Here is a 20,458-nt window from a genome sequence, read left to right as displayed (position 1 = left end):
GTAGGAATGTAAACTGGTGCAGCCACTATGGAAAACAGTATGGAGGTTCCTTAAAAAACTAAAAATAGAACTACCATATGATCCAGCAATCCCAATCCTGGGTACATATCCAGAAAAGATGACAACTCTAATTTGAAAAGATACATGCACCCCAATGTTCATAGCAGCACTATTTACAATAGCCAAGACATGGAAGCAACCTAAGTGTCCATCAACAGATGAATGGATAAAAAAGATGTGGTGTATATATATATATATATATATACATATATATATATATTATATGAATATTACTCAGCCATAAAAAATGAAATATTGCCATTTGCAGGATAAATAAATGGGGTACATATATACAATGGAATACTACTCAGCCATAAAAAAGAATGAAATAGTGCCATTTGTAGCAACATGGATGGACCTAGAGATTATCACACTAAGAGAAGTAAGTCAGAAAGACAAATACCATATGATATCACTTATATGTGGAACCTAAAATATGACACAAATGAACTTATCTATAAAACAGAAACAGATTCACAGACATAGAAAACAGACTTGTGGTTGCCAAGGGGGAGGGTGGGTGGAGGAGGCATGGTTTGGGAGTTTAGGATTAGCAGATGCAAACCCGTATATATAGACTGAAAAAACAACAAGATCCTACTGTATAGCACAGGGAACTATATTCAATCTCCTGTGATAAACCCTAATGAAAAGGACTATGAAAAGAATGTATATACATATATATATATATATATATATATATATAAAAAACTGAATCACTTTTCTGTACAGCAGAAATTAACACAACACTGTAAATCAACTATACTTCAATAAAATAAATTTTTAAAAAATATTGCCATTTGCAGCAACATGGATACACCTAGAGATTATTATACTAAATGAAGTCAGACAGAGAAAGACAAATATCATATGATATCAGTTATATGTGGAATAACAAAATGATACAAATGAATTTATTTACAAAACAGAAACAGGCTCACAAACATAGAAAACAAATTTATGGTTACCAAAGGGGAAAAGGGTGGGAGGGATAAATTAGGAATTTGGGATACACACCACTGTATGTAAAATAGATAAACAACAAGGACCTACTGTAGAGCACAGGGAACTATATTCATTATCTTGTAATGACCTATAATGGGAAAGAATCTGAAAAAGAATATATCTATATCTAAATGAATCACTTTGCTGTACGCCTGAAACTAACACAACATTGTAAATCAACTTCATATACTTCAATTAAATAAATACTTTAAATTGTGGCCACCAGAATATTTAAAATTTACATATGCGGCCCATGTTATATTTCTTTCTTTTTTTAATATTTTTATTTATTTATTTGGCTGCATCAGGTCTTAGCTGTGGCACGCGGGATCTAGTTCCCTAATCGGGGATCAAACCCGGGCCCCCTGCATTGGGAGCTTGGAGTCTTAGCCACTGGACCACCAGGGAAGTCCCTCACATTGTATTTCCATTGGACAATGCTGGTCTGGAACCTGTATCTTTCAACCTCTAGACGAGTGTTTCTACTATGCTTCCCAGAGTCTTCTAACAAGCCATTCATATACCACCTATTATGTGCCAGTTGCTGAGGGGAGATCAAATTGCTGTCTATCTGAGGATAAGACCAAAACACAGTAAAGGGTAAAGGGGCTGGTGCATTCCATCTCATGTGCCTCCTATATGGGTTCTTGACTCTACCAACCCCAATGTTCCCTTTTAATAACAAACTTTTCAAGGAATACCCCCCTTCCTGTTTTGAAATAAAGTTCGTATGTCACATAACTACACACATAAATTTCAAAAAATTACAGTGCAATGACAACAGCAAGAAGAAAAGGAAATCCTTTATAATAAAAGAATAATGTTATTTCAGTATGCTAGAAAACATCATTAGTCAGACGCTTGTACCTAATGTAGTACCAGCTTGAATGTGACAGTACAAATGCAGACACAACACTATGAATGACATTGCTGTGCATGCTACAGTTCTCCAAAATGTTAACAAGTACATTCCTGGACAAAATGAAAGTACAATGTTCCTTCCATTTTCATGACAGTTCCATTCCTTGAAAATTCAGCACATATTACAACCCTGCAAAATTACTTAATTTTTATATATAAAACACAGGCTCAAGGATTAGATGATTGGAAGCTTTTTTTTTTTCTTTCACTAACAGGATTGTTCAGTAGGACATATTTGAAAGCTACGTAGGACAGGGACTTCCCTGGAGGGTCCAGAGGTTAAGACTCTGGGCTTCCACTGCAGGGGGCGCAGGTTGAATCCCTGGTTGGGGAACTAAGACCCTGCATGCCCCACGGCGCGGCTGGAAAAAAAAACAAAAACAAAAAACAAAGAAAGCTATGTAGGACAGATAATTCTTTCTAGTGTGATACGACCTTGCAATGTATAAGACATCTAGCATGCTTGCTCCTCCCCCTCAACCATCTGACAACAAAATTGCACTTCCAGATTGCTCCCTAGGGATGTGCCGTCCTGGGTGGGAACGCACCATACTTGTTTGAAGGCCCCGCCTGCCTTCCAGCCTCCCTTGACCTGTTTTCCCCTCACTCACCAGGCTTTAGCGCTTTGGCCTTCCCAGTTCTCTGGGCCAATCTCTTCCTTGTTCAGGGCCTTCTGTGTTCTCTTTGCCTGGAAAACTCCTCTTCACTTTTTGTCTGGGTAATTTACTGAACCTTTGGATCTCAGGATTCCCAAATTCTCAGTCTAATTCTTCCTGTCCTGTTTCTCCACTGGAGTCTACTTTTCTGCAATGGTTCTTATGACAGTTTGTGACTTCCACCTAAATTTATACTTTTTTTGTCAATGTGTCTTTAATGCCTGTTTCCCGCAACTCTCAGCTACCTGAGGGCAGGGACCATGCCCACCTCGTCTACCACTCCTTTACGATGATCTGGAACTTAGTAGGCAAACAAACATTTCTGAAATAACTGAGTGGGTGATGGGGTTCGGGAAGCCCATTGGGAACAGTCGTCCAAGGAGGCAGAAGCGCGCTCACTGAGGGAGAGTCATTTTTTCTAGGGCAGAAGGGAGTTGAGGTTGAAGCTTGCGTCACCTTTGGGTCCGTGCTGGGTTCACTCGCATTAGCGTCTGCGGAGCGCACGCCTGTTGCTGGGGGGCGGGGGGCTGGCGGAACGACCACGTCACCCCACAGCGGGTACGCGGCGCAGAGAGGGGGCGGGACGACCACAGAGAGGGCGGCGGCGGAGCGAGCGGCCGGATGCGGTCACCATAGAGACGGGCACTGACAGCGAGCGGAAGAGGAAGGAACGGGCCAGGCTGTGAGGTGGCAGCGGCTGCAGCGGTGGAGCCGGCGCCTCGGGCCCTGGGGTCTGTTCCCCCTTCCCCGCCCTACCCCTGCAAGGGGCGTCGGGGGCACCGCTCCGGAGGACAGGAGCACGTCCCAGCCCCACGCCCCCACCCCGACTCCCCGGGACCCGGCTGGCCGCGGCCGCCATACCCCGGCCGCTCGTTATCCGCACGCCGCCGCCCCTGGCCCGGCTGCAGGGGACTCCCCCTGTGGACCTCGCGGTGTCCCTCGTTGTCCTTCGCCCACTGGGGCAGGCAGGGCTTTTGCCCCCGCTGACGGGCCTGAGAACGGAGTCTTTGCCCTCCTCTCCCCGCCGCGATCTCCATTCCCGTCGCCAGAACGAACCGAGTCTCCCTGCCCCTCCTCTGCAGCCCCGTGACGCAGCCAGTTGTATTTCTGTTGTGAGACTAGCGGCTAACGCTCGCTTTGGGCCTTCTTTCTAGGACTAGAGATTGCTGAGAGGTAGACAGGGGCGCCGGGCCTGACAACGGGCGCACCGGAAGCCAGCCGAGCCTCCGTGTGCCTTCTCAGGATCCCTGCGTTGTCGCTAGCTGCTTCTCTTCTCGGTTTGGTTTGGTTCGGTTTGGGTACCCGGGGCTCTGGGAAAACCAAACACCGAATCGCTCTTACGCGGCCGGGGTTACTGTCAGGCAGCACCAGCCTCTCAGCAGCGGGGATTCAGAGAAGGACGCGCTGCACGGTGGCTCCATCAGCCATCGTGCTCCTCTGAGAGGCTCTTCGTGCTGAGTCACCATATCCTCCGTCCACCTCATTAGGTGGGCAGAACTTCTGTGCGCGGTGCCAGTGGCTCCTGACCGCTCCTGACTGCCGGGAGGGGTGGGTACCCTAGCCGGATGTCTGCTTAACACTCGGGAATAGAGTGGAAAGGCCCCGACCCCATCCCGGCGCTGGCCTTCAGCAGCCAGTCGGCAGCCCCTGCAGTAAACTGAGTGAGACGTGCCCCCGCCGGGCGCTTCTTGGGAAAGGCCTGCGGAGTTAGGTTCCTCCAGCCGGGGGCTGTTGTGTTGATGGAGCATGTGCGTTTCCCCAAGCCCATCTTTATCGGTTGCTGCCATCTCTTGGCTTAGATCCAGTCTTCAGATGTATGTAGTCCTTTTGGGGTTAGGTTTGACAGGATTGAGTTTTATTTCCTCTCGCTTTTACTGGAAGCCTCACCATTAGTGGGTGAAATTGATTCGAATGTTTACTATTTGGATTGAGGGTTAGATCCAGCACCTTGACAACGGAAGGCCAGGCAGACATTTCCCGGGGATACTGGGCCTGGAAGCAAACACGCCTTGTTCTCTTGTTGACCTCATTGACCCCAGGTTCCCTTGTTAAAACGGCAGACCTGCTCCCGGCCAGGTGCCCATTTACCCACTGATCGATCCTCGAGGCCGTGCCCTCTGGGGCACGCACATGGCAGGGCCCACCGCCATGCGACTGAGCTCAGTGTTGGCTCTGCTGCAACCAGCACTGCCCCTCATCCTAGGGCTGTCTCTGGGGTGCAGCCTGAGCCTCTTGCGGGTTTCCTGGATCCAGGGTGAGGGAGAAGATCCCTGTGTAGTGGCTGTGGGGGAACCAGGAGGGCCACAGAATCTAGACTCAGGAGCTCAGCTTGACCAAAGTGATGAAGACTTCAAACCCCGGATTGTCCCCTACTACAGGGATCCCAACAAGCCCTACAAGAAGGTGCTCAGGTGAGAGTTACGTGTTTGCGTAGTTCCCAGACCCCGGTTTAGGGCTGCTCCAAGCCCTTGCCTCTGCCTTCACTGGTAATCATTGTAGGCTCCTTGAAGCAATTCTTTGCCTTGTTATCCATCAGGGTTTGGTCCAGTTTCTTCCTCCTTCTCAGGTCTGAGAAAGCCTCACCCACTGGTGTTAAATTAGTGGTTGATGTTCTTCAACAGGGCAGGAATTGCATCTAGCCCATCCCATCCAGCCTTGGTTGACCTCTCCCCAGATCAGTCCCAGTGTCGGCTACTCAGTGGGTGCTCACTCCAGTAGCTCATTAATATGGATGAGGAGGTCTGTCCCTCCTCTTTTCTCAACTCCAACTCACTAATTCCTAGGGGGATGTATATGCTGGACACACTGAGTGTTCCTAAAGACTAGGGAGTTGACCCTTGGCATGCTGGTCTCCCTACAGGACTCGGTACATCCAGACAGAGCTGGGCTCTCGCGAGCGGTTGCTGGTGGCTGTCCTGACCTCCCGGGCCACACTGTCCACTCTGGCTGTGGCTGTGAACCGCACGGTGGCTCACCACTTCCCTCGGTTACTCTACTTCACTGGGCAGCGAGGGGCCCGGACTCCGGCAGGGATGCAGGTGGTATCTCACGGGGACGAACGGCCAGCCTGGCTCATGTCCGAGACCCTGCGCCATCTTCACACACACTTTGGGGCCGACTACGACTGGTTCTTCGTCATGCAGGATGACACGTATGTGCAGGCCCCCCGCCTGGCAGCCCTGGCTGGCCACCTCAGTATCAACCAAGACCTGTACCTGGGCCGGACGGAGGAGTTCATTGGCGCAGGCGAGCAGGCCCGATACTGCCACGGGGGCTTCGGCTACCTGTTGTCACGGAGCCTCCTGCTTCGATTGTGGCCACATCTGGATGGCTGCCGAGGAGACATCCTCAGTGCCCGTCCTGATGAGTGGCTTGGCCGCTGCCTCATTGACTCTCTGGGCATCGGCTGTGTCTCACAGCACCAGGTGACAGCCCTTTCGAGTTAATCCCGGCCCCCGACAAGTTAGTAGTGACCGAGCGATTGGCCTCGAGGCTGGGTGCCGCTGGCGCTTTCCCAGCGGCACCTCGGGGCTGTCGTTGTGCCTTTTCCAACCCCGATCACCCCTCTAGCTCTCCCTTGCTCACCTCTGACAGTCTTAGATCCCTAGGGCCGTCAAAAGTGGCATCTTGTCAGGGACCCTCCGAGCAAGCCAGAAAGGTGCCCCTTACCATTCCTCCCACCTGGCCCCTTGCCTTCCGCCCCTTCCCTGACACTTGCACAGTCACCAATGATCTGGGAGTGTCCTAGAGATGGCCACTCTCCTGGAGGGGTAAGGTAGCCCAGGAACCTCCCTTTTGGTTGGTGAAGAGGGGACAATGCCAGAGGGGCCCCTCCTCCCAGACCAGAGTATTGGGAGTATTTGCTGGCTTTCGGCTTTCATTCTTCTGAGGAACAGTGGGGTTCTTTGCTGGGGCGGGGCGGGGGCTAGGGCATCCTTAGTTGCCTAGCTAGCACTCTCTTTTCCAAAATCCGTTGGTGAGAGTAAGGCTGAGGTTGAGGGGACACCAGAATGAGCTGTGCCTTCCGCGCTTCTGCGGCAGTGGCGGTAATAGGTGTGAATGCTGAGCGTGGTCGAGGGTGGTCAGGCCGGGCAGCCCTCCCTGTGTGGCATTGATTGGTCTCATTGGTCCTCTAGGGGCAGCAGTATCGCTCATTTGAACTGGCCAAAAATAGGGACCCCGAGAAGGAGGGGAGCTCGGCTTTCCTGAGTGCTTTTGCGGTGCACCCTGTCTCCGAGGGAACCCTCATGTACCGGCTCCACAAGCGCTTCAGTGCTCTGGAGCTGGAACGAGCGTACAGTGAAATAGAACAGCTGCAGGTGAGCCTGGGACCAGGGTTGGAGGTCACAGGGAGCTTCAGGCGTCCAGGCTCATGATGCGTGGGAGGGGAGGCTGGGCGAGGTAGAAGGAGGCCGACCATACCCCGATTTAAAACGACTCAGGGAGAAGGGCCCCTGGGGGGTCCAGGTCAGTCATATAATCAAAGCTCCTGGCATGACCTGGATGCACTTAAAAGGGTTTGCAGGTGAGCTCTGAGGATCGGGCTTGGTAGAGTGCTTAGATAGAAGAGTGGTTTGTGTTTTTTTTTTAGCAGGGGGTGGTTTGGGGTTTTTGTTTTTTGAGTTTTATATAAGTTAAGTGAATTAATGTTTGTTTTTAACATCTTTATTGGAGTCTAAGAATAGTGTTTTTTTAATTTTTGAATTTTTTGGCCCCCCTGCGCAGCTCGCAGGATCCTAGTTCCCCGAGCAGGGACCAAACCCGTGCCCCCTGCAGTGGAAGCTCGGAGTCTTAACCACCAGGGAAGTCCTGACAGAATAGTTTTAATTCCTCTCCAGCAAGGAGGCAAAAACCTAGAAGTCCCTGAACCTCCAGCACCGCCCTTAGACGGTCCAAGGGCAGAAGGTAGAGGAACTCTCTGCTTGACCGCGGGGGTTGTCTGAGGTGGGGTACAGGTGAAAACAAAGGGCTCTTTGTGAAGAGAGCGCGAGTGCTTTGAGTATGGAAGAGAAAGATGCCCAGCTTTAGATTTCAGGGTGCTTTAACCTCCAGGAAAGCACGTTTCCCACCGCCGCCTCCTCACAGCAGTTGTGAAAGGCGGCTGTGACTCGAATGCCTTCTGCACCTTCCCGATTAAAGAATGTAGAGGACAGGGAATTAAGCGATGAGCCTCACTGAGTGCTACTGGGGCCAGGGCAGACCTCAGGCCCCGGGACGCCGGAGTGGGGTAGGGTCCTGACTGCCTAGCGGGGCACTAACTGGGCGTCCCTCCCACCCAGGCTCAGATCCGGAACCTGACCGTGCTGACCCCTGAGGGGGAGGCAGGCCTGAGCTGGCCCATTGGGCTCCCGGCCCCTTTTACACCGCACTCTCGTTTTGAGGTGCTGGGCTGGGACTACTTCACAGAGCAGCACACCTTCTCCTGTGCAGACGGGGCCCCCAAGTGCCCACTGCAAGGGGCTAGCAGGGCAGATGTGGGGGACGCCGTGGAGACTGCTTTGGAGCAGCTGAATCGGCGCTATCAGCCCCGCCTGCGCTTCCAGAAGCAGCGGCTTCTCAACGGCTACCGGCGCTTTGACCCAGCGCGGGGCATGGAGTACACCCTGGACCTGCTGCTGGAAGCCGTGACGCAGCGTGGGCACCGGCGGGCCCTGGCCCGCAGGGTCAGCCTGCTGCGGCCCCTGAGCCGGGTGGAGATCCTCCCCATGCCCTACGTCACCGAGGCCACCCGCGTGCAGCTGGTGCTGCCGCTGCTGGTGGCCGAAGCCGCCGCGGCCCCTGCGTTCCTGGAGGCCTTTGCAGCCGGTGTCCTGGAGCCGCGAGAGCATGCCCTACTCACCCTGTTGCTGGTCTATGGGCCGCGGGAAGGGGGCCGAGGGGCCCCGGACCCGTTTCTTGGGGTGAAGGCTGCGGCGGCTGAGTTGGAACGACGGTACCCTGGGACGAGGCTGGCCTGGCTCGCTGTGCGCGCGGAGGCCCCTTCCCAGGTGCGGCTCCTGGACGTGGTCTCTAAGAAGCACCCCGTGGACACGCTTTTCTTCCTCGCCACCGTGTGGACCAGGCCCGGGCCCGAGGTCCTCAACCGCTGCCGCATGAACGCCATCTCCGGCTGGCAGGCCTTCTTCCCGGTCCACTTCCAGGAGTTCAGCCCCGCCCTGGCACCACAGAGATCTCCCCAAGGGCCCCCGGGGGCCGGCCCCGACCCCCCGTCCCCTCCTGGTGCTGAGCCTGCCCGGGGGGCTCCCGTTGGGGGCAGGTTTGACCGACAGGCTTCTGCAGAGGGCTGCTTCTACAACGCTGACTACCTGGCGGCCCGAGCCCGGCTGGCTGGTGAGCTGGCGGGCCAGGAAGAGGAGGAAGCCCTGGAGGGGCTGGAGGTGATGGATGTTTTCCTCCGGTTCTCAGGGCTCCACCTTTTCCGGGCCGTGGAGCCAGGGCTGGTGCAGAAGTTCTCCGTGCGTGACTGCAGCCCTCGGCTCAGCGAGGAGCTCTACCACCGCTGCCGCCTGAGTACCCTGGAGGGGCTGGGGGCCCGCGCGCAGCTCGCCGTGGCTCTGTTCGAGCAGGAGCAGGCCAATAGCACGTAGCGCGGCCCGGGGCCCCGCGCCCCCACTTAGGGCCCTTCGGCCTTGGCCCCGGCAAGGCGGGGCAACACGGATGGACAGATGGAGGGCTTGTTGCTGTATTTCCGAATAAGAAAATGTCATTAAAAGTGTCTTCTGCCGAACTGTTTTTAGGTCTAGGGAAAATGGAGTAAGAAGACTCTGAGGGAGGGGGTGGGGAGTTTCCCAGAGGGACCCACTGCCCTCCCCTGCCTCCTCCCTCCCCAGTTACCAATGACCACACGGCTGTTATCAGGTGAACACCTTTAATCCAGTCCCTGCCTCACCCGAGAGGCGAGGCGAGGCGAGGCGAGGAGGCGAGGCGTCTGTCCGAGTGATGGCAGAGCCCTAGGGCACAGGGCAGGGCCTGAGGCCCCCAACGGTGTTTGGTGCTCGCACAGGGCTCCTAGGTGTTGCGCACAACCAGGGACTGCTCCAGCTCCTGCCTGCGCTGCTGGATCTGTAGCGGAGTGAGAGCAGGGGCAGGTTACCTGCTGCTGGTGAGTGACAGGACCCCACCCGCCCTGGAGGAGCATCCGGAAGCGGAGGCCTGCGGGGGCCCTTCACACCTTGCAGTAGAAGTAGCGGCTGACGGCTTCCTGGGACCAGGGCTGGTGGTAGAACTCAGCCCGGCGCTCCTCCTCAGGGTTGCCTGCCACATCTGTCATCACCTGGGAGGGAGCAGTGGGGTCAGCCCCGAGCCCGGACCCCCTCCAGCCCCTGTGAACAACGTTTACTGTCTTCCCGATGTGCTTGTCTTCCATCCAGTGCTCCCTGAGTCCCCTTCACCTTGAGGTCCCGGCTCTGGGAGCGGAGGAGGTCTTGGATGTAGCCTTTGGGGTCTCTGGAGAAGCTTAGCATGAAGTCCCTCTGGATCTTGAGCTGGTTTATGGACTCAATCGTCTCATGGATCTACAGGTAGAAAGACAGAGGCTTTCACCTGGCCGTGCTGATGTGTGAGAGGAAGGGGAAACGGTGCGGGGGGGGGCGGTACGGGGGTGGGGAAGGGGTTTGCTGTTGTGCCTTTGAAGGGCAATCCCTCAGGTCCCTGATGCCCAGGCAGTCCCAGGGAAAGGGGGATGGGCGGAGCTCCAAGTAGCGAGGGAAGGGCCACCTCCCCTTCCTCTCTCCATAGGCCCACGTTCTTGTCTGTTTTGTCTGTACTTCTGTCACTTTTGGGTTAACGTCCCACTGCAGCTCTGGGCTCTGGCCCCACCTTACTGTCCAGGGCGCTGATCTCCTGCTGGTTGGCCGTGGACAGGAGGAAGCTGCTCATCTGTCCCTTCAGTGGCTCCTCTACCTCCACATCAATGTCATAGCACGCCGTCTTCTTCTGGTCTGATGGGTCCACGCTGCCAGGGGAGTCCAACCCTTGGCGTCCATGCCGCCCCCCCAGAGGCCAAGGGCGCTGGGGCCCGAAGCAGAGGGGAGGGGCGGTGTGGGGGGTGGGGAGGCAGAAGGAGGGGCAGGGAGGGCAGGACCACCACAGAGATTCCCTGTTCTGAGGAGCAGCCGGGGGGCCTCACCTGATGACGTGGTTGATGACAATTGGGTCAGGGGGCAATAGCAGAGCTGTGAGGCGCTGGGGAATCTCAGAAAACTTCAGCCGGGGACAATCAAAAATCTGAAGTGGGAGAGAGAGATCGCTTTTCTGTGCTTGAAAGAGCATAGTTTCCATTCTGAAAAGGCCACGAGAAGCCAGTGCTCACGGGGCTGGGGCCAGGTGGGCTGCGACCAGAGGAGCGCTGACCGGGAGGGGTGTGCAGTGCGTGGGTGAGAGCACAGGCCTTGGGTCGGCCGGCCCGGGTGTAAGTCCTGCTTCCACCGCTCACTGTGCAACCCTGAGCAACTTACTTAACATCTCCTCCTCAGTTTCTTCATCTCTGGAAAGGGGATGGCAATGGTATCTATCTCAAGGGGTTGTTAGAATTAAATGAGTCCGTTACACATAAAGTGCTTGGAACAGTGCTCGGCACGTGGTTCAGTACTCAATAAATATCAACTGTTATTTTTACTAAAGTCTATCTGTTGTATTTATTTAAAAATTATTATTAAAAATATTATTAATAATGTCTAGTTTGGTAGAACTCTTGTCAAATCACTTCCACAGCAATTTGATTCTCCTAACTGCCCGGTGGGCTAGATGGGACAGGTATCGTTATCACCCTGTTGTAAAGATAAGGAACAAGGCTCAAAATAGCTTCAGTAATCTACCCAGAGTCTAGACCCAGGACTAGAACTCGGGGATCCTAATTCCAAGTGACAAGAATGTGTTCCCCAAAGCTGTTGGCCTCCTGGGGTTCCAGGTCTTCCTCACCTGGGGTGGCTACGATGGGTGGGCCACCGCACAGAGCTGTGCCACGGCAGAACCTGGACTAGAACCCTGGTCTCTGGCTCCGAGACCGTTTCCGACGGAGTCGAGAAGGGAGTCAGGGGTGTCACCTTAGTAGGGGCACTTCCCCTACCGGTAACTCTGCCTGCTCCCCGGGGCCCCGGGCTCAGGGGAGAGGGTACCTGCTGGAAATACTTGTCCCCGTTGATGTATTCCTTGTCGTGCGAGTCCTGCAGCCTGTTGGTCTTCACGTACTGCCACAGGGCCTGGACGATGGCTGAGCGGCTCTGTGTGTGCAGCCCCAGCAGGCGGGCCAGGCGGGGATCCAGTTTGAACTGGGGAGGCTGGGAAAAGGTGACCATGAAAATGAGGTAAAAGGAAGAGAGTGGAAAGCGCTCAGGGCCAGGCGGCTTGGGACTCAGCGCGGATGCGGTGCCTGGGCTTCTCAGAAACGTGCTCTGGAGAGGGCGGGGTAGGGAGGAGAACGGGATCTCTCAGGATGTGCACCTTTGAGGCCGAGGCCCGCCCCATCTAGGAGAAAGGGCATGGGGGGCTGAGGGCCTCATGTGGTGTCTGGGGGGTGGGGCACACACCTGGTAGTCCAGCATGAGGAGCAGCGTGCAGCGCACGCTCAGGTCCCCCGGCCTCTTCACCTGGAACCCATCCGTCTCCTGCGTGGTGGGCGTCCGGTGCCACTGTCCAGGGGATAAGAGCCGGCTCACCTCACAGGCCCAACCGAGCTGGTGGGGCTAGAGCCCTGGTGGCGGGGGCTCCCTCATCCAAACCTGTGCAGCTGACGGGACTGTGGTGTGTGGAAGGGGGGCAGGTTCAAGGGCAGAGGGGGTCTGGGTCTTACCTCCACTAGGTGGTTGTCAGGGCCGTAAAGGTCTTTGTCCAGCTCAATGACCAAACTCTTGAAGAAGGAAGAAAACTTCCGCTTCTGCTTGCTGGGCTGTGGGAGAGGAGCGGACCGTGGGGGCGGAACAGGGACCGTCGGGGCAGAATGAGTTGGGAGCGGGGTGTGGGGGGTGGGCTGGTTGGGCAGGGCGGCACAGTCAGAAGCAGGCCTCCAGCCAGACGTCTCTCTAGACCCCCCCCCCCCCCCCCACCCCGGCCAGGACCGACTTCCTAGCCCTGAGTGCTGGCACTCTGGTACTGTCCTGGGCTCAGCCCCATACCCACCCCAGGACACCTGGAGAGACCTGGGCCAGGACGTACGTCATCCAGGAGCTTCCCCTCCACCCGCAGCTCCCAGGAGGCAATGCTGCCATCAGAATCCTCAGCATCGGGCTTCGCAGGGTTAAAAGTGTTGGAGATATAAAGACGCAGCTTCCGCTTTTGCTGTAGAAATAAAGAGTGTAGCACAGAGCCAGGCCCCAGCGCGAGCCCGCTTCTCCATTCTGGGAATAGGACTTAGCCCCCTCTTCCTGCCCCCAAGCCAAGGCACCTTCATTGGCCTCTTCAGAGCCTCCTGGATGTCCACCCGCTTCCGCATGATGGTTTGATCCAGTTTCCTCTCAAAGGCCAGGAGGTCCATGTAAGCCTGGGACTCTGGGACCAGCTCCCGGATCTGGAAGAGGAGGAACAAGGCCGGGAACCAGGGGCTCAGCCAGCCTTGCTGGTGGAATGTGTGTGCGTCATGTGGTCCCAGGACACAAAGGGCGTGGCGGGGAGCTGGCCAGGAGGTTCAGGGCGTGGAACTTTGAGAGCAGGAGCGAGAGCTCTCCCCAGGACTCCGAATCCAGCAATAAGGGCCTTGACGTGTGGGGATAAAAACTGCTTCTCCCACAGTGCATCTCATCACTAGGGGCGGCCAGAGCACCCAGGGAGCCCAGCAAGCGCGAGGGCTTCACCTCCTCGTCTTGTCCTCTCCCCTGTCACACGGCCTCTGGGTTTCCCTTGGGTGTCTGCAAAGTGGAGAGGACGGACCCTGGCGTCCCCGGGACAGGTGATGTCGCTGCCTGCCTCTACCCTGGCTCATGGCTGCTCAACCATGCTACTCCTTAGCTAGCTCGGCCTGGGTCCTCTTACGATGCCTGCGCCCTTCACTCCCCCTGCCAGCCTGTGATCCCCGAGCTCTCCTCTCCTCTTTGTCCCACGCCTTTATGTCTTCATACCGCTGGAATTCAACCTACTGCACCCCAGACCCAGTATCCTAACCCTATGGCTCCGCCTGTTCCCTCCGCCCCACCCCCTCCCTCTGGCCTGGGGAGCCTCACTTCTTAATTAGCTTTTTGAACAAAAAGTGAAAGTGACTGTGATGCTGAAGCGCAGCTCCTGAGGGGGGAGGGGAAGAGGCACGGGGTGGCGGGGAGGGGGGAAGGAGGGCGGAGCAGCAAAGGGTGGGGGGTGGGTTGGGGGCTGCTGTGAAAGGCACTCACCCTTTGAGGGAGGATTTTGTCAGCCATCTTCCTCCTCTTGGCACTGTACATTTTTTAAAGAAAAAACCAGGTTACCATGGCGACAGATCTGGGAGTAACGAGGCCACCTGCTAAATTATCCCGACATCTCAGCTCGCCTGGCTGGGGTTCCCACAGCCCGCTTGTCTGCCTGCCCAAGGGGCTATGATGCTGGTGTGTGGCACTGGTGCTCTGTCCTCTCAGGGGGGAGCAGAGGTGACCCCGTGCTTTCTCCAGCCTGGGAGCCCCCTTCTGCTCCACCACATCCTCAGGGCCATCGAAATGAGACTTAGAAGGGGCTGGGGGTAGGGGAGCTGCAGAAGCCTTTGAGGAAAGCTGGGAAGAGGGGAGGACAGAGGAGAGGGAGGATGGATTCTGAGGACTCGCTTTCTCTGCTAAGCAGGGGTGCACGGTCCAAGGTGGCCTGAGCTCAAAGGGAGGGGAGCTGACACCCCTGGCCCATCCCTGGAGCAGGAAATGATGGTGTGAAGCTGGTGAGGACTTGCACCCCTGCCACCCTGGGCTTGGAAGGGGACACTGATGGGCAGGGGGTGCTCATGCCCTTGGGCCACCTGCCAGCAGGGTCCAGGGACACACCCATAGGTATCCAGAGAGAGTGGATAGGACGCTCTCCTGAGGGGTGTGGCTGTGGCTGGACCTGGGGTAGCAGCTGGGACTTGGACTCGATCCACTAGCTGCTTCTGACTCCCAAAAGCACCCCAGAAAATCCTTGGCAAGTAGAAATTAGAACCCAGTCTAGAGGATGGCTGCATACTGCCCCCTTGTGGTGTTCTCAACCACTGCCCCCTCTCTGTCCAAAAATCTGTTCTAAGGCTAGGCAAGCAGTTTTCATTAAAGGTCTGATTTGTTTTGAAGAAATTATCTACGTGAAACTCTCCATTTATACAAGCTAAATCAGGGACTCTTTACTGTATAAAAGAATGACTCACTTTGCAAAAGAATTCATCATGGGATTCCTATAAACGGTGAATTTTCCTTGCTATGTAAAAAATATTTAATAATGTGGTAAAATCCATATTGCACCTTTTATAAGACTCCATCTGGTGTGCAAAGGGAAGCATGTGTGTTTGGCTAAATAGTGAAACCCAGAGGGGTATCTCTCTTGCCAGGCACGCGCAGGGGCTTTTGGGGTGCCACCAGCTGGCTCAGACAAGTAAATAGGCTGGCCCTTGATGGTTTGGGGGCAGACCTGATCCAGAGGACAGATCGTGGCAACTCTTCAACATTTGATTGATAAAGAATCACCTGAGAGCACAATGGGGCAGCGACTGGCCACCCACGGGGCACACCCCCAGGCTCCACCCCCCTGGCCAGAGATTCAGATGAAGAAGATCTGGAGTGGGGCTTTTGAACAGGCAAGCCCGCGGGTTCTGAGGAAGGCGCCCTGGACAACCACACTAAGAAACACAGTCTAAAGCTCTGCCCTCAGTCCCAGTGCCAGCCCGCCCGCACCCCAAAGACTGAAGCGTCAGCCAGAACCTGGGGACTGGGGTGGAGAGAGGGACAGAGCAGATGACAAGGAGAAGGGCGCGACGGCCGCAGCCTGTCTCTACGGTGGGCACACAAAGGAACCAGACCAGTGCCCCCTCAGCCCGCCTCCCGGGAGGGCATCCCACCCAGGACTCCTGTTCCCTGCCGATCGCTCTCCTCCCGCTTCCAATCCCGGTCCTCGCCCACCCCGTCCCTGCGGGTCCTGCGTCCGCCCCCTCTGCTCTGGGCCCCTCTTACCTGCGGCTCCGCGCGGGGGCGGTGGGCACCGGCTGGCCCTGGCTCTGGGCCTGGCTCTGGCCGGGCGGGGGCGCTGCTCGCTTGCGGGCGGGCTCCATGCCCGCGGGGGCCAGGCCGGGTCGCACGGCGGGGCTGCCCATGTACGGGGAGCCCGGGGGGCCCATGGGCGCCCCCTGGTGGGGCATCCGGGCTCCAGACGGCATCCCGGGGCGCTGGGGAGGCGGGGGTGAAGCAGACACAGGCGTCCGCCGGTCAGACCAGGGCCCCTGTTCCAGGCGCGGTGAGCTGCGTCTCTCCCACCCCGAGCCCCCGGCCCGTGACCCTGCTGCCGACGGCTCGAGCGAGGGGTGGGCGGGGGCGCCGGAACCGCGCAGCTTTGGCGGAGGGGGTCTTTGCGTCTCGCTGCAGGAAGCTAACTGAAGCCAGGCAACTGCACAGGGCACTGCCAGCCTCGGATTTGCGGAAGGTGCCGCGAAAATGAATATTAATGGCGCCTTTCAACCTTTTTAAAGGATGTTCACATCCACATGCTCCTCTGCAAGACAGTCGGAGCGGGTCCTTCTCTCCCCACTTGACAGATGAGGCAACCGCGGCTCAAGGAGAAAAGCAACCTAGCCAAGGTCATGCAGCTCCTCCCGGCGAAGGCAGCGCTGAGCGGCCGTTTCCTGAGGGGCTTTTTGCTCTCTGCTGCTTCGTTTAGTTTAGGGGCTGGGCTCCCTGCTCGGACTTCTGCTGCCCCTCTTCCCATTCCCTGCTTCCCAGTCCATTTCCTGGGCTGTCCTGCCTTGAACTCACCCTTCCCATTTCAACCCACTCTTCTCTCTGGGCCCCTGCCTTTGACGCCTCAGCCCTGATCCCCACCCCCTTCCTCTGATTCCAAGCCTCCCCAGGCAGGGGCTTTGCTGACGTAGCCCATCCCCATAATTTGCTCTCAAGGTGAAGGCTGGAGGCAACCTGAGGGACTGAGGTCAGACCTCACCAGGATTCTCCGATGGGGGGTGGGGGGAGGCTTAACTGGAGATGGGAGGTCCAGAGGGCTTGGGTAGGTCAAAAGTAGCAGCATTTCCTCTTATATCCATCTCTCCCTGCCCGTCCACCCGAATCACCAGAGATGGTCCCATCCTCCAGACCGCCTCTACTCCCCACCCTGCCCCAGTGAGGTCAGAAGTCTGGGTTCGCAGGGGGCCACGGAGAGGGAGATGAGGCAGGTGTATTCCTTTGCTGCTACCCCGGTGCTCAGCTGGGATGTAGATGACATCAAATGTATTGAGTGAAGTGGCCCACAGACTTTTAAAACCTCACTTGTCCAGATTTCAGAAGAGGGGTTGGGGAGGGTCTGAGGGGCTGTCAAGTGGAGGCTGGGTGGGATGGGGGCTGGAGAGCAGGAAGGAGATTTAGCGAGTGATGGTTGCAGACCCTGTGCCCCTGATACCATTCGAGCACCACCCACTTCACCCCCAGGAGTGCAGCTGCTCCTAGGAACAGGGAGCAGAGCCCTAATCCTGAGCTTGGTGAAGCCCTTCTAACTGCCGACTCTCCCTCCGGTCCCTCCTGCCTGCGCTATGTCTAACCCTAACCCCCAGCCAGCCAGCTGTCTCTGCCCATCGCCTCTGCGGTGAAACCTGCCTGTCCATGTGTCTGCCCCCCCTGCCCCACCTGACCCTGTCACTCACACCTCCAGGGTGGCAGCCCAGAATGGAGCCCACGCCGGCCATTCCCCACCAGCACAGATGGGCCACTGGGAGTGGGGCCCCCAGCCACCCAAGAACTGAAGCTCTAAGTTGGCCAAATAAAAAATCCACGTGTATAGTCCCTCTCCCTCCTAGATGGGCCTTTTAAAAGGGACTCCCCAGGCAGCAACATTAGGACTGGTCGCTAGGCTGACTGACATGGAAGTTAGCCCAGAGAGGACAGCTGCCCCGGGGAAGCCCCTTTCCCCATCAGATGCTCTCCCACTTAATAAGGCCAGTGGTACTCACTGATCTGCTGAAGAGGCCCTGAGAGGGAGACTTCCAGAGCCCCCAGAGGGCTAGCCAGCCACCAGGGATCGGCGACCCACACGAAGGGCCAAAATTCTAAGGACTCTGGCCTCTTTTGCTGAGAACATGCCTTCCTTGGGGTCACAACCAAATGTGGCCACTGTAAACCTGACTGCCTCCTCTATATCGGGCTCCAGCACCAGCACCCATCCCAAGTCCTGGAGCCCCTGCCTCTCCTATTCCACAGCCCTTCCAACCTATTCCCATCCTCTCAGGTCCCCTGGGCTCCCTCAGGCTCCCGGTGGACCTTCCAAGCTTGCTTGTGGCAGGACGGTGCTGCCTGGCCCCTTTGGTCTCTAGGCCTCGCGTCCCTGACTCCAGCCCTTCCTTCACACCTTTGAGGCATTAGGGACATCAGCTTCTGGTGGCTGAGTCTGCCGAGGGATCCTCAGACCCCTTAACTTGGGGTCTGTCCCTAGAGAGGGCCTCTCTCTGGCCTTCATGGCAGAGGCCGTCAGCAAAGCCCCAGAGTCTTCCTGCCGGGATGCAGAGGTTGTTCAGCCCTAGGGCTTCCGGCTCACAGTGCCTACAGGGTCACCTGCTCCTTGCTCCTGAGACACAGAGAAACACTGTCCCAACGGATTAACAGACAGCCCAGCCCAGCGATGCCATGTCCCCCACCCCCACCCCCAGGGTAGGGGTAACACCTGGGCCCACAAGGAAAAGAACAGAAGACAACACATCGGGTACCTAGGGGAGCCCCCACTTGGGGGGTACAGTCCCCAAGTCCCACCCCCAGCCCCTGACAGGAACCCCTGCAAACGCCTCCCTTCCCCGCCCGGGCACCCATCCCCGGCCAACCGCCTGACGACGTGTTCGGGTGCCAGGGCGCCGGCACAGTCCTGGGGCTGGGCCGCGGGCCGTGGCGCTCCCGCTAGAGGGGTGGGAGAGCGGGAGCCCCCCTCCCGGCCCCTCCCGACCATCCCTCCATTCAGCCCGAGCCAGCTCGCTCTCCCTCCCCCGCTAACTTTCCCCCACTCACCACCCCATGGACCAGAAACTCAAAAAGTTTGCTTTTCGTGGCTTTGCGCGCCCCTCCGGCAACTTCGTCCGCGGCCATCGGGGTGGGCTCAGCGGCTCCTCTCACTCTCTCTCTCTCTCTTCCTCTTTCTTTCCCTTTTCTGCCTTTTTTTTTTTTCCTCCAACTCTCCCCTCTGAGTCCTGCTGGGCTCTCTCACACTTCTACTCGAGCGGAGTGGGGAGGGGGCCCCTTCAGGGCTGCCCTGACGGCCCACGGCCCACGCCGCCGCCGCCCGCCCGCCGCCGCCGCCGCCGCCGCCGCCGCCGCCGCCGCCGCGGCTGCAGCATTCCTGCACTGATAAGACAGAAATAGTCCGGCGGCCCGGGGTCTGCCTGTTGACTCGGCGGGGACAGAAAAGCCTGCCTTTCCAACCCTCGCTGGCCAAACAGCGCAGATAAGCGGCGAGGCACGCCGGCCAGCCCGGCTCCCGGGCGCTGGGCAGCGGCACTGCAGCCCGAGGCCGCCCGAGGGCCGCGGGGAGGCGGCGCGGGGAGGGGACGCGAGGGGAGGTGGCGGGGGGCTCGCCGGCCCCCGGCCTCTCGCCGCAAATAGTTTCTCGGTTAGGGAATTCGCCGGCAGGGCCAGGCAGGGAACAGTCAGTTCCAACTTTGCCCCCAAGTGGCTCCTGCTGCATTTCTGAGGCCCTTTCCCCAGAGACCTGGCAGGCCAAGTAGGGAAACATTCGCTGGAAGGAATCCGGGGGGAGCCGGAGCCCGGAGGAGGCCTTTCTCCTGCACCGGGGCGGCAGGCGTGGGTGTGCCCCGGGAGGCGGGGTGCCCCTGCGTCCACAGATGTGTGCGCCCTTGTCTCACCCGCCGTGTGTGTATGCACCCTCGTGTGGGCACGGCTCGGGGCTGTGGGTGTGGGTGTTTATGTGCGTGCACACACAAATGCCTCCTCTGTGTGCCTCTCTCCACGAGAGCCTCCGGGGCGCGCGCGTGCGTGCGTGTGCGTGTGTGGCGGGACACGGTCTGTGCCTCCCAGCCCTGTGTGAGTCTATTTCGGGGCATGCGAGTCTTTGTCTTTATGTGAGAGAGTGAGGGCAGTAGGGGAGGTATTTCGGAAACAGGGAGGTGGATCAGGCTCGTGAGAACAGGAAGAGAAGCTGTGGGGGCAGGCCTGGAGCCGGCGTGGACGGCGGGGGGGGCGGGGGCAGAGGGAGGTGAGCAGGACCCGACGGCTCTGGAGTCGGGGGTGGGGTAGGGGACCTTGAAGAGCTGGGGCGCTGGGTGTGGGAGGGCCAGCCTCAAGGCCCCAGAGAAAGCAGGGGTAGCGGTGGGGCTACAAGGGAGCCCCAGAAGGGGTGGCGTGGAGGGAGCTGGCAGTCGCTGGGACGAAGGAGGGACAGGATACAGGAGGGGCAAATCCTGAGCTTCCCCAGGCCAGGAGCCCTGGCCCCGCCCATGCCCCCAAGGCCACGCCCCTCTCTCCTCCTTCTGGAGGAAGAGCCCCAGGGCTTTGGGACAGAGTGGGTCAAGTTTATGGGCCTCCTGGGGTTGTACTGTCAGTATCCAGGTGAGGATGGGGCAGTGCCTGGGGGACTTTGTTGGGAAATTTATCTGAAGTTAGATACTGAAGACCCAGCATTACCCTGGGGCGGGGTGCAGTGGGGTGGTCCTGACCCTCAAACCTTCAGAACGCCTTCAGAGGTCAGGACAAAGAACCGAGGGAGTG

General features: G+C 57.4%; 2 protein-coding genes across 9 annotated transcripts in view; one reads left to right on the top strand and one right to left on the bottom strand.

Moving 5' to 3' along the window:
* Positions 1–3,302: 3,302 nt before the first annotated feature.
* CHPF2 (chondroitin polymerizing factor 2) lies at positions 3,303–9,374 on the top strand. 2 transcript variants are annotated; one of them, XM_027101467.1, is made up of 4 exons: positions 3,304–5,053; positions 5,503–6,067; positions 6,779–6,961; positions 7,922–9,374. In XM_027101467.1, exons 1-4 carry the CDS (start codon positions 4,773–4,775, stop codon positions 9,227–9,229), a joined length of 2,337 nt encoding a protein of 778 aa, XP_026957268.1. In that variant the 5' UTR covers positions 3,304–4,772; the 3' UTR covers positions 9,230–9,374. The 2 variants fall into 2 exon arrangements, with proteins under 2 accessions (XP_026957269.1, XP_026957268.1); XM_027101468.1 differs by lacking the exon at positions 6,779–6,961 and having other exon boundaries at positions 3,303–5,053; positions 7,922–9,357.
* Positions 9,375–9,500: 126 nt separating this feature from the next.
* The window catches only part of SMARCD3 (SWI/SNF related BAF chromatin remodeling complex subunit D3), a 33,141-nt gene continuing 22,183 nt past the window's right edge, over positions 9,501–20,458 (bottom strand). The window contains exons 1-14 of one of the 7 annotated variants that reach the window (XM_027101470.1): positions 18,746–19,291; positions 18,099–18,314; positions 15,725–15,936; positions 13,958–14,000; positions 13,024–13,146; positions 12,759–12,917; positions 12,433–12,528; positions 12,170–12,271; positions 11,759–11,920; positions 10,771–10,868; positions 10,461–10,596; positions 10,034–10,156; positions 9,814–9,915; positions 9,501–9,704 (exon numbers count right to left, since the gene is read on the bottom strand). In XM_027101470.1, coding sequence (XP_026957271.1) covers positions 9,651–9,704; positions 9,814–9,915; positions 10,034–10,156; positions 10,461–10,596; positions 10,771–10,868; positions 11,759–11,920; positions 12,170–12,271; positions 12,433–12,528; positions 12,759–12,917; positions 13,024–13,146; positions 13,958–14,000; positions 15,725–15,936; positions 18,099–18,206 — 1,518 coding nt within the window. In that variant the 5' untranslated portion in view covers positions 18,207–18,314; positions 18,746–19,291 and the 3' untranslated portion in view covers positions 9,501–9,650. Of the gene's footprint in view, positions 9,705–9,813; positions 9,916–10,033; positions 10,157–10,460; positions 10,597–10,770; positions 10,869–11,758; positions 11,921–12,169; positions 12,272–12,432; positions 12,529–12,758; positions 12,918–13,023; positions 13,147–13,957; positions 14,001–15,724; positions 15,937–18,098; positions 18,333–18,745; positions 19,292–20,458 lie in introns of those variants that run through there. The other 6 variants (XM_027101473.1, XM_027101471.1, XM_027101472.1 and 3 more) reach the window with 6 other exon arrangements.

This window comes from Aethalodelphis obliquidens, unplaced genomic scaffold (genome assembly GCF_003676395.1).
Source record: "Aethalodelphis obliquidens isolate GAN/ISIS:26980383/991018 unplaced genomic scaffold, ASM367639v1 scaffold5, whole genome shotgun sequence".
NCBI classification, from domain to species: Eukaryota; Metazoa; Chordata; class Mammalia; order Artiodactyla; family Delphinidae; genus Aethalodelphis; species Aethalodelphis obliquidens.
The sequence above is the reverse complement of the archived record's forward strand: the minus strand, read 5'-3'. Positions and strand labels throughout refer to the sequence as shown.